The sequence below is a fragment of the Phyllostomus discolor genome, chromosome X (genome assembly GCF_004126475.2).
Source record: "Phyllostomus discolor isolate MPI-MPIP mPhyDis1 chromosome X, mPhyDis1.pri.v3, whole genome shotgun sequence".
Classification (NCBI taxonomy): domain Eukaryota; kingdom Metazoa; phylum Chordata; class Mammalia; order Chiroptera; family Phyllostomidae; genus Phyllostomus; species Phyllostomus discolor.
Genome location: NC_050198.1, coordinates 16096005 through 16109311, shown reverse-complemented (window position 1 = coordinate 16109311; position 13307 = coordinate 16096005). Strand labels below are relative to the sequence as shown.

General features: G+C 43.4%; 1 protein-coding gene across 5 annotated transcripts in view; it reads right to left on the bottom strand.

The window, feature by feature from the left end:
- The window catches only part of GK (glycerol kinase), a 70494-nt gene extending 59039 nt beyond the window's left edge, over positions 1-11455 (bottom strand). For 2 of the 5 annotated variants that reach the window (XM_036016929.1, XM_028522963.2), the window contains exon 1: positions 11178-11451. In XM_036016929.1, the coding sequence (XP_035872822.1) occupies positions 11178-11255 (78 nt within the window). In that variant the 5' untranslated portion in view covers positions 11256-11451. Of the gene's footprint in view, positions 1-11177 lie in introns of all 5 variants that reach the window. The other 3 variants (XM_036016927.1, XM_036016928.1, XM_036016930.1) reach the window with 3 other exon arrangements.
- Positions 11456-13307: the final 1852 nt, after the last annotated feature.

The window sequence follows — 13307 nt, the reverse complement described above, 5'->3', positions numbered from 1 at the left end:
ACCTATTGAAGATAAGCTACAGAGGCAATTCCTGATTCTTTAGAAAACAAAAATGACTCCACATGTAGGCGCCAAGCAATTAACAGCAAGGATTTCTTTTTGAGAGTAGGAAGACCAAGAATAAGAGAGAGCTGGCAAAGTGCTAATAGCGATGGCGCAAAGTTCCATTTGGCATCCATCGTGGGCGTGGAGACAGATGCCTCACAGGGAAGTGTACTGTGAAACTTCCTTTAAAGGGAAGTGCAGCAATGCATGTGGCAGTCAGAGGTTAATGGAAGTATATCCTGGCACCCAGCTGAGGGCTCTCAGTGATATCCTTGTCATGACTTGCTGACCCTTGATATAGAACATTAAAACCCCACGGGTGAATGCTAACAAAGAAGGGCTGTACCATCCTCCATAAATCTAAGGCTACTAAAACTACACTTTCAAAAACTTAGCAACCTTTGTTGCATATAGAATGGACTCTTGAATAATTCAGGGGGGTGGGTGTTCCTCCCATGCAGTCAAAAGTCCACGTGTAGCTACACCCACACACTTGGAGTCCCCACTTTGGAGTTGACCCTTGAACAACGTGGGTCCTATTGCACTTAGACCATTTAAAAGAAAATCTTTGTTCTCCAAGAGTCAACTGTATATTGTTGTCACCTGGGAGTAGCTGTATTGAAGTACCAAAGCACTTAAGTCTTTCAGAGTAAGGATTCATATTTTCATTAATGTTAACTTCCAAAATCACTGTCATTGCAGTGGTGGAGTCACATCCAATTAGGTAAGAACATACTTCCATGCTTAGCTTTCCTGTGGGAGAAGATTACCTGAGCACTGAAGACTAAGAAAGAGAAGGAAGAGAAAACACACCAGGGTGAGTTGCTACTCTGCCCTCTCACTCCCACCACCACACACACCCCTCCTTTTTGGGAGGAAGCGATAAACATAATGAAAGCAAGAAGGCAAATTCTCACTCTGGCTGGTGTGGCTCAGTGGATTGAGCGCAGGCCTGTGGACTAAGAGACAGGTCACCAGTTCGACTCCCAGTCAGGGCACATGCCTGGGTTGGGGGCCAGGTCCCCAGGAGGGGGTGTTCAAGACACAACCACACATTGATGTTTCTCTCCCTCTCTTTTTCCCATCCCTTCCCCTCTCTCTAAAAATTAAAGAAAATAAAACTCACTAAGTTTATTTTTAAAAAATCAAGGGAAATTCTCAAGCCCTTTGAGGAGATAAAATATCTTACAACTGAAAGGTTAACTTAACACATCATAAGTAAAGGACAGGACACTTGGCAGAAGCCCATGTAATTCATGACTTAGCATTATAGTGCCTTTAGCATATCTGCTCCATTTGTCCTATTTTATTTGCTGAAGCATCTCTGTCTGATACAGAGTTGGTGCTCAATGAATATTTGTTGCATGTTGGAAAAAATTTGGTCTATCGGGTACTTATTAGGACAAAAATGAGCAAATAAGAAAGTTATGTTCCCTAAACTCTAATAGGAAACCACAGTTGTATTTTTATTCATATTACTGCTGCTCCCAGGGTCTCTTCTCAAATCCCCAAGGGACTCTGGCGCCATAACAATCTGTCCCTTTTTGCTGGCTGGATTCATAAAAATCTCAATACCAAGACTTAAAGGGCTATGAATGAAACGTGACACTTCTTTCATCACCTCCTAGTTTTAGCTAGGCTAACTTCAGGACCCTCACACTAAAAATGGATTTATAGGCCTTTGAAATAGGCAAAGGAGGAGGAAAGGTTTTGGTAAATCCTATTTGCTATGTAAGAGCATGATGTCATCTGATCACACAGCATTTGGACACAGCAGGAAGGAACCTGGACCTCCCTACTTCTCTAGAGCACTGAATCTGAGCAGGAAGTGGATCCCATCTTTAGATGTTTAGAATTGGACTGTGTGCACCACTCCGAGGCTTGTCAACACTTTTGGAAAAAGATTTTTATTTATTTATTTTTAGAGAGATAAGGGAGGAAGAAAGAGAGGGAGAGAAACATCAACATGTGGTTGCCTCTCATGAGCCCCACACTGGGGACCTTGCCTGCAATCCAGGCCTGTGCCCTGACTGGGAATCGAACCCGCGGCCCTTTGGTTCATAGACCCGTTGTGCTCAGCCCACTGAGCCACACCTGCTAGGGCTCAACACTTTTTAGATTTAATGTTTTTAGAACGTGCAACTTTCTTAGTGCAACACCATTCTTAGTGCCTTGCAATGCAAAGTACAAATGCAAGCCACATCTGTAATTTTAAATTTTCTCATTAAAAAAATAGTAAAAAGAAACAGATGAGATTAATTTTAATAACATTTTATTTAAGCCAATATAAGGTTATTATTTCAGCACATGACCAATATAAAATGATTAATGAGGGCTTTTACATTTTTTTTAGTACTTAGTCTTTGGAGTCTGAGCACAGAATGGGTTAGATTGGCATCTGGTCACCCACCACCATCAAGAAAAATTTCTGTGCACCCAGGAATGCTGGAAAACGGCACACAATCCCCAACCCCAAGGGCACATCCCCCCTAGGTACTATTAGTCTGACTCCAAGAGACCTAAGTCCTACTAAAGCTGTTAATGTGCAAGTAAAAAAATGATAAAAGTTTTTCTCTCATTCTGAGAGTTGACTCACTACCTGGGTCTTTTATTTTCATCTCTTTTGTCATTTTGTGGGTCGCCTGACACCTTTCAGGGGAATTTATCTTTAACATGGGATCTTCACCCTCTAGAAAGTTCCTTCCTTGCTTTATTAAATAAGATGGACCAACCTAGCCAAAAGAATTTAAAACTTAAACGTTTCCTTTTAAGCTGACCTCAGGGTACTCTCCCCACCCTTAAAGAGGAAGATTCCAGACCTCTTGGGGACAATGGACTGCATTCTTTGATTGATATGCAGAAGCTTCTAAAAGACAAAATGACTTGAAAAGACAAAACAGCTCTAAAGTGCTCCTAAAAGAAACTTCTGGCATCTGGACTAATATTTTAAATTTCCTTGTTTTTCTGACCGGAAACCTGACAAGATATTTAAGAGGACTTAACTTTAGCCAGAAACTTGGCAAAATCAGAAGCTAAAGATTCAGAGACTAAGAGAAATAAAATTTTAAAGCCTTCCCCTCTAAGGTAAAATAAACTATGTATCCAGAGGGAAAGAAGCAAATTTGCAATGACGTACTTAGACTGGTAGGTCAACCTGCCATGTCACATAACTTACAACCAAATCCTTGGGGAGTGGAGAGCAAGCGTACTTATCTCATACATCTTTGGGAAACTGGTAATGCAACTCTAGAAGCAGTTGGAAGCCCACCTATCTTTACCATCCTCAAGTCCTAAGACTGAAAATAAAATATAGCAAACGAGGATTATTCTTGTATTTGTTTTTAAAGCCCAAGGGTTATTCGCATGTTTTTAAAGCCCAGACTGCTGCTTTGACTCCTAGGCTCCTTGCCAAGAAATATTAATAAGAAAAAGCCTTCGCCATCTGAATAAACAAACTTAACTTATTCCAACTGTTATAAATCAGGGGACTTATTGTACCTGTCTCGATGGCTATAACTTTTTAAAAAATCCTCACCTGAGGACATTTTTTCATTGCTTTTAGAGAGAGACAGGAAGGGAGAGAAAAACATCAATGTGAGAAACATCAGTTGGTTGCCTCCCTTCCACATCCAGACCCGGGATCAAACCCCAACCTAGGCATGTGCCCTGACAGGGAATCAAACCCATAACCTTTCATTTACAGTACAATGCTCCAACCCACTGAGCCACACCAGCCAGGGCTAAATTCTAAAAACAAAACCATCAGGTGTCTGGTTATATCTAATATTAGTGTATATATGTCTACCTCCAGAGAATATTACTAGAATTGGTTTGCAAAGAGCTCTGTTTAATCAGCTTAAAGGAATTAAATGCTTATATAAAAATCCTCAAAAATATAATAGAGCCCTGGCTGGTGTGGCTCAGTGGATTCAGTTCCGGCCTGTTTACTGAAAGGCTGCCAGTTTGATTCCCAGTCAGGGCACATGCCTGGGTTTCAGGCCAGGTCCCAGTTGGGGTGTGTGTGTGGGGGGGACAACCAATCAATGTATCTCTCATGCAACGATGTTTCTCTTCCTCTCTCTGAAAATAAGTAAATCTAAAAATATATATAATAGAAAACTAACCCAAATGCTTTTTCAGGATCATGTGATAAGAGTAAACATTTGATCTTAAGGCTGGTTTGAGATTGGTTTGGTTAAATAGGCATGTCCTTAGAGTATAATCTTTAAGTATAATACTTTCTGCCTGGGCTTATTTTGTCAAGTAAGTCCATATTTTCTCTGTTGCAAAATTTGCCAACAATAAAAAGACTCAGTATGATGGAAATTTCATAACTAACCTAAACTTAATTGTTGAGGACAAGTAAAATAAATAGATGTAGATGGATAAAAACTTTTTGTAGGTGAACTTGTCAGCAATATTTGCTTTATGGCAAGTCTGCTTAAACAGGTTCCCAAAATCTTTTGGTAACTTGAAACCTTAGAGTTCTGCCAAGCTGGATGATGAGTCAGGCTAAATTCACTGAATGTGTAAATCATTTCCGAATATGATAAAATACTAAAACATTGTTAAATAAGTCTAAGTTTACCCTTGACTTCTTATTACAGATAAACTAAAAGATACATTTGCCACCTGTTAATAAGGCAGACTTGAGAACTTCATGCTGAGTATAACAGGGAGGCTAAGAGCACAGAGCACAGACTTGTGTGTGTGTGTGGGGGGAGCATACAGCTGGGGGAGAGGGGTCAAACCCCAGCCCTGCCCCTGTTGGCTGTTTAACTTCTCTGAACTTCCATTTTTCGGTGTGTAAAAGACTTAAATGAAATCATTTATGAAAATTTTTTGGCTCCCGAAAGATTCACTCCTATTGCCGCTATTACTGCTATTTGTATTACTGTTAGTACTATCACCACCACCACCACCGATAAGTGATAGTGTTAGGATTTGAACTCACCAGTTCTATGTTCACCTGTAAGCCTAAGTCATGTATCCAGATTTTGTTTGGCAAGGAGGGCAATAAAAAATGGGAGAAACAAGGAACGTCACGGTAGGAAAAAGATTTGAGCACCGTGTAGGCACATGCCATACACCCAAAAGACGTTACCACCACCCCTGCTATACTACTGCTGCAGCTTGTTTTTGTTGCTGCTACTTACCAGGACTCGTCCTTGTAAATGGTAGGATTAGAATTAGGAGCCACCAGCTGTCTATCCACCTCTGTGCCCAATTCATTACTCAATTCCCAATTTGAAAGAGGGGGGTAGTTAGAAAACTAAAAAAGAAGGAACATTATTTTTCTAAAGAATTGTTTAAAGAGAACTTTCTGAAGCAACACATGCCCTCTCTTAGAAGAAGAATAGTGGAGAGACAAAATGCTCTCCCTTCCTAGTAAGTAACTGACTCAGGCTGGTCTCACTCATCATCCTATGACTAATTCAGCCCTCCCATCAGAAACATGCACACTCATTTCCCTCCCCATGTGATTTCCCCACTAGCCTACTCTTCTATGCCACACTCAACTTTACTATGTGATAAGACTATTCTCAGGAATGTAAATTCCCTCTCTAGGACACTATGATGCTACATAAATTTCAATGACCTAAGATAAAAATATGTTACATTGCAAATTTGACCACAAAAAGCACAGTGGTAAGTGAAATAAGCCAGGCGGTGACAAATACCATATGATCTCACCTTTAACTGGAACCTAATCAACAAAAGAAAAAAGCAAATGAAATATAACCAGAGACACTGAAATGAAGAACAATCTAACAATAGCCAGAGGGGAACAGGGAGGGGACAGTGGGGAGAAGGGTTTTCAGGAGCTACTATAAAGGACACATGGACAAAACCAAGGGGGGGGGTGGAAGCAAGGGAGGGAGGAGGGTTTGTCTGGGGTGGGGAAAAATGCAGATAACTGTAACTGAACAACAATAAAGTAATTTATATATATATATAAAAAGCATAGTGGCATCTTGCAATAAGCCACAGAAGAAAGCATAGCAAATGACATTATATATATGTTTCTTCACAATGAAATTGTGTCAAATACTTTAGACATACATCTACTATATGTATAGTTGCCAAATTTTGCTCTTTCTGAGACCCCACAAGGTTTACCTTCCTAGTCTCCCAATACAGCATTTCTTTTTTTTTTTTTAAAGATTTTATTTATTTATTTTTAGACAGGGAAGGGAGGGAGAGAGAGAGAGAGAGAGAGAGAGAGAGAGAGAGAGAGAGAGAGAGAGAGAGAGAGAGAGAGAGAGGCATCAATGTGCGGTTGCTGGGGGTTCTGGCCTGCAACCCAGGAATGTACCCTGGCTGGGATTGAACCTGGGACACTTTGGTTCCCAGCCCACGCTCAATCCACTGAGCTACACCAGCCAGGGCGACCCAATACAGCATTTCTAGTCAACACCTCTGAGCCCTGTAAGGTCCCTCTCCTCGAAGGTCTAGTCATGTGCTGAGCACCTAGCACATAACAGATGTTGTATTAGGCTTTGGGGGAGGGAAAAAAAAGACACCATTCTGCCCTTCAAGGAGCTCAAAATTGAAAGCTCAAAATTGAAAGAGGACACAAGAAGGTGGCAGAGGAGGACACAAGAAGGTTCTGGTGGGAATGTGTTCTTGCTCTTTGTGTAATGGAACAGTCAAGAAAACAAACCAACTTAGAGGGGGAAAAAATCCCACAAAAAGAATCACAACTACAGTTGTCACAAGAGTGGTCTCCTGCCCTGGCTGGTGTAGCTCAGTGAATTAAGTGCAGGCTGCAAACTAAGGGATCGCTGGTTTGATTCCCAGCCAGGGCACATGCCTGGGTTGCAGGCCAGGTCCCCAGTTGGGGGCCTGTGAGAGACAGCCACACATGGATGTTTCACTCTCTCTTTCCCTTCTTCTCTAAAAATAAATAATTTTTTTTTAAAAAGAGTGGTCTCCTTTCAGCTATGAATCAAATTAGTTTTTACCAAATTTACTGTGCATTAGTCCCTGGCCCCTAATGGCTGCTTAATGAGTGTGTTGAATAAAGAAATGAGAGAAAGCGGAAGTCCGTCCCTAAGCCTTATGAGGTCTCTAAGTATAATGAGACACCTGGGGCCAAGGCAGTGTTTCCTGCCAAAACAAGCACAGAACTTCAGTTCTACTCATTCCTCATGTTGGCTATTGGAACGAAATGGTTACACAACCATATCCGTGGTGACTACACCTGAGCCCCGCCCAGGACCTGCCCAAGTCACAAGATGATCAAATCATCAGTACTTATTCAAAGGCAAGGTTTTTCACATATTGCAAAACCAAGCTGCAAGTATACTTTTCTTGGTGAAGAATCATTTACAACCATAACCAGAACTGACATTTGAGTGCTAGGTGAAGTAAGTGGCCTTTTCCAGTATCCCATCTTCCCCTCAACGTACTCCAGGCTGCCAGGGAGCCAAGGCAAGGAGTCAGGACAGGCTTCTGAGTGCTCTAGACTTGGGCTTGAATCCTAGTTCCACCGGTTACTCTGGGACCTTGGGCACCATCCCCAGGAGGGTCTAATTAACTGTGTGAAGGAGCTTAATAATACTACCAGTTGTTATAAGGGTTATAAGGGTTAAATGAGATAATGCTGGGAAAGTCCTTTCCATAATACTTGATACATTTCCAGTTGCAACACATTCTAAGCCTGTTTTTTCTTTTAACATTCAACATAATGGGGGGGGGGAAACAAAGTTACCAAATGAGAGAAGGAAGTTGACTGTTTAAGCTGCAACTTTTGTCTTATAAAGAAATGGCCCCTCCTTAAAACCTGTTACAGTAATTATCTTTCCAAGAAGTCGTGACTCTGTAATCTCACTAACCACGTGCCAACTGCAGTTCACTTTCCTATGGGACAAGTTGGAAAATTTCCTTTAGTACAAAGCATATTCATTCATAGGTTGCCAAGAGTAATTCTTTGACAACTAGAGGAAGACATGAATATGTTCTGAAATGGCAGGTCTACTGCTAATATAGAAGAAATTAAGTTATCAAACATAGCCAAGTTAGAAAGCTTTAAGATTTTTTGACAGGTAAAGAAGATAACGAGAATCAAAATTCAGCTGGCCTATAAAGAGAAAGAAAATCTATTCAGTATGTGCAAAGTGCTCCCTGTAGACAAAACAAGTATTTGTTGTGTTGACCAAGATGTTTTCAAGAATGCAAAGATGAAGTAGACTTAAAAGGAGTTCCCTGCTCTCAAGTACAGCAGGTATAGAATTCTAGCACCAAGCAAGTAGTAAGAGCTACTGAGAGACAGAAGAAAAGTGCTATAAAAAGGGGGAGGAATTCTGACTAAGGGGTTGAGGAAGACTACTAAGAGATGGTAGTTGAGCCACTATTTGGAGGCAGAATAGAATTTCAAGAAGGTATGGGGCATAGAGGAGGAGGCATTTCCATTGGATAAAAGACCATGAATAAAGAAAACTTGTGTCCTTTATGAGAGAAAGGTGAGAAGCTTGGAGAGGTTATTGGTCTTTTGAAAGTTGAACTGGACATGCAAATTGAATGAGCAATGTCCAGGAAGTTATTTAAAGACATTTAACTTTATAAGCTTCCTTATGATAGTTCTTATCTACTGTAGTCTTGGTGAGAAAGCAAGCAATTATTTTTGAGTCATAATTACAACTTGCAACTTACAACGTGGAACAATACAATTGGGACGACTCCTGGGAATCACATTGGGATTGAAGCACTTATTCAGCAAATCTATTATCTGCATTTTGCAGGGAGTGGTTTAACAAGCCCTTCCCTTTTAACCAAAGGAAAAAAGACTTTGCTAAACCATTCCTAAGTTCTTCCTGACTTTGCAGAGGATCTCTACATCCTTTATTTACCTGTGAAGCATTCTTTCTTTAGTTGTTTCTTAGGGAGCAAACACTTCACTGATCGACTTTTACACATCATACTATAAGCAGGGTGGGAATCTCCTGAATTTGCACCTTAGCTTCCTCATTGAGATCATGCCAACAGAGCCCAATAAAAAGAAACCAACTTTTGATGGCTCGTGTTGTTCATGTCACATACTGAGCAACTGATTGCGAGAACATGAAGTTGACTTATTCTTTCCCAACCAGCATGGAAAGACATCTCTTGGGCAACAGAATGTGAGGGACCAGGAACAGCCTGCAGTGGACAAAGAAGATCTTTGGGCCATGTGGAGAGCAAGAGCGAAGAGTGAAGACAAGCATGCCCTGTCTGGTGTAGCTCAGTGGATTGAGTGCTGGCCTGTAAACCAAAGGGTTGCCAGTTCAATTCCCAGTCAGGGTACAGAAGTGGGTTGCGGGCCAGGTCCCCAGTAGGGGGCGCACAAGAGGCAACCACACATTGATGTTTCTCTCCCTCTCTGTCCCTTCCCCTCTGTCTATAAAAATAAATAAAATCTTAAAAAAAAGAAAGACACAAGCACAGTTAGGCTGGCTCCTAAAAAGCGTATAAAGTTATAAAACGTTTTATAGGCTTTCATAGAAGGCAATGGCTGTATAAACTTGAAAACAATCACTATGTTTGATTTGGCCCCCATGGGGCTTTCTGAGGTAGTTGCCAACATTCAAGACTAGGAAGCTTTCACTGAAAACTCAATAGGACCACCTTTTCATAGAGAATTTGAAGATCTGGAAATCCTGGGCTTGTGTTGCTGCCTGGCAACTATAGACTATTCCATTGGCCTGGGTTTGCTCTCTCCAGTCCAGTCCCCTAACCTCCACCTGCCTGGTCCCTGCAGGCATTTGCACGGGCGATTGGTGTCAAAACTCAATCCACAAGTTAGTTAGCACTCATGTGTCTTAATGGCCCTTTCTTCATTTTAAATACACCATGATGCCTGTATATATTAATCAAATCAAGCCAGGCAAACATTCTTACATCTGAATCAGGATTACTTTATAAACATTTATGAAAAGAAGACAAAGCAAAACCTGCCCTGGGTGGTCAAAAGATAAAGAATGTAAGAGGTTGTAGAACTGTGTCTTGGCAGCTCAAAATAAGGTCATTCTTGAAATAAGATTCAAACTAAAATTGCACAGAAAGCTTTCCAGTGTAGACAAGAGAGCAATATCAAAATAAAGGTGCAAATGAAGGTTTTAGTCAAGTGGTCAGCTGAACAGAAGTTTGGATCAACATGTACGTTGTATGCATAATGTATACATATAGTATACCTCCGCATACATACATACTAAATAATGCGTGAAAATATGATTTGAGGTAAAGTAATGAAGATGAGCTAAATAATCATTAAATATTCACATCAACTTGCCAGGTTAGTCTAATGCCCATTGAAGTATGGGCTCTTAACCAACAACCGTTTATTTAAATTATTTTAAAATTATCTTACTGAACTCAGAGCTAGTTCGATTACTTTAAGAGTAAGATTCCTAGCACAAAGTCACTTAAATAGCAGTCTGGTACAGTAAATAAAATGAGAAGCAGAATTTCCCTGTCACTTTACGCTGTGAAGCATGAAGTGCTTGTAATTGGCAAAGTACGAGAACTGAAATTTGCGATTCTGGTAAAGGCGAGGTACTGTCTTTCCTAATGTGTTCTGCGCCTCCCCCCCCCCCCCACTCCCCGGTAGCATTCTACCTTCTACAATTTCTGTGAGAAAGGATGACAACGCATCATCACGCTAATACTATATTTGTTCTACCGCTCCAAAGGACGTTGTGTTAGGCTCTCACAGCCGTGACACAGCTTTCCCCCCATCCAAGGACGTCCTGTGCCCCGCAGGCCAAATGCTCAAGGGGAAGACCGCAGCAGCGGTCAATGTGACCACCTGTCCCTGGCTGCAGGCGGGCGGATGCTCGCCGATTCCTAGTTCCTTTTGGAGGAGGAGTCCCCTATTAGTAGGTGACCCGGCTCCACCACCGAGGCCGGAGCTGCTCAGCCCCGGGACCCCAGGACCTTGGCCGCCGGGGTCTCGAGAAGCCGAGGTCCCCAGGCCCAGGCGGGGCAGCTCCAGCGTGGCAGGTCCTGTTCTGGGGGCCTTGGCCTCCTTCCCTTGCCTGGAGGCAGGAAACCCGGGGGGCCGAGGGAGGCGCGGGATGGGGACGCGACACCCAGCGCCGGCGTCCCGGGGCTCCCGTCCTGGCTCAGCTCCTCAAATGTCACTCGGGGCTCACCAAAAAGCGCGTCGAGCTGGTGCCCTGGTCCACTGCCCCCACCAACGGCCCCAAAACTGCTTTCTTCGCGGCTGCCATGAAACCAGCTTCGGGTCGGCGGGAGATCGTGGCCGGTTTCCCGGGTGACGGCGGCCAGCGGAGGAGGGGAAGGCAGCGTGTGACCGCAAAATGATCAGTCGGTGCTCTAGACAGCCCCTTTACCCGCGCGGAGTCTTCTCACTCCGCCCCTCTGGCCCAAGCCCGTCCCCAACCTCATTCCCCAGGACTCCAGAGGCGTGGCTGCAGGGGCGCTGTCTAGCAGACCGGCCAATTGACAAACGCAGAAAGACAGTGCACGTCCGGACAATCAGAGGGCTCTGGGACGTCACGGGGGCGGGGCCTGGGCGCGGCGGGGGCGGTGGCCCGCGCGGTATATCACGTGGGACCCGGCGGCGGCGGCTGAGCCAACCTGCGGCGGGGCCGGGAGCGGAGGCGGGTTCTGCCCATTGGCAGGGAGGGCCACTACCCGGCTGCAAGGGCACGGCCCCACCGACGCCTTCCGCGCCCTGGGCCTACTGCCTGCGAATGGGTCCCAAAGTGCAGAAATGCTTGTTTCTCCGAGGATCTGTGCTCTGTGCGGTGTGAATCGCTCTTTAGACCTGAGCGACCCGCGGGGCATTCCCGCGCTCCCGATGCCCCGCCCACCTTACGAACTCCTGGTCCCGGGGTAACGATAATAATCCCCCCTACAGCGACAGACCCCAGGTAATGTCACCTGCAGGAACAGCGCGAATCCCTTATCTTTGTTAGCTTTTCAGGGACGGGGGACGCGGAAGTTCTTTTGATTTACCATTTAAAGGAGGCGCTCAAAGTTAACCTCCCCAGGTCCCTCAATTGACTATCCTGGCAGAAAGCACCTTCCTGTCCCGAAGCGCCCTCTCTTCCTCCTCTCTTGACCTCACTCTGGTGCCTTCCTCACACGCCGTTTCCTCTCCCTCTTTTAACTACTTCGGTCCACAAACGCAGAGAAAAGGGGCTCTCACTTGACCTTGAATTTACCTTGCCAAGGTCCTTTCCGGTCTTGTGTTTCAGGAGCTTTCAAACTTTAGACCAAGGCCCACTGTAGGAAATAGTTTATAGAGGAGCCCCAGGCGTGTGTCCACGTGCATTTATTTATAGTATATGTTACAGTTACATATACAAAACTACATTTTATTTATTTATGTATGTATGTGAGGGTGGAAGAAACTTTTCTCAATCCTAGGTTCTTTCCGCTCGTCTAATAATAAAATCCACATGAAACAGAGTAACAAGAGAAAATAACTACATTCAATTGCATACATATTGATACAAACCCCACATGCATGACAGAGTCAGAGACCTACATGCATGAGAGGTTCAGAGACAGAAAAGGAAAACGAGGCCTCTATGGCATTCTTGGTTAAGTTTAAGGTGAGGCACCTGAAGCTTCAGAGGGGAAGAAGGTCATTCTCAGAATTATAAGAAGAGCAGATGCTGTGTGATTAGAAATTTGCCCTACCCTATAGATAGGTCATAAAAAGTAATAACGCATAAGGAACAACCCCCCCCCATCTGAATTATTTAAGGGAGAGGTAAATGATTCTCCTGAGCTAGCAGGGTCTCCATTGCCTTCAGCCAAAAACAATTCACATGTCAGAGGAAGACAAATACCATATGGTTTCATTTATATGTGGAATCTAGGAAAAATGAACAAACAAAACAAAGGCACTCATGGAAACAGAGATCAAATGGACGGTTGCCAGAGGGGAGGGTGAAAGGGGGGTGAGGGATGGGTGAAAAAGGTTAAGAGGAATATAATCAATAATGTTGTGATAAATTTGCACACTGACAGAGGATTACTAGACTTAGAAGGGTGATCACATTGTAAGGTATATAAATGTCAAATCGCTATATCTAACACCTGAATCATAATAATGTATACCAACTATACTTATATAAAAGTAAATAAAGCTTAATGAACAAAGCATTTTTTTAAATTAAAAATAAATAAAAGTCATTCACCCCTGGCTGGTGTGGCTCAGTGGATTGAGTGCGGGACTGCAAACCAAAGGGTTGCTGGTTCAGTACCCGGTGGGTCAGGACACATGCTTGGGTTTCAGGCCAGGTCCC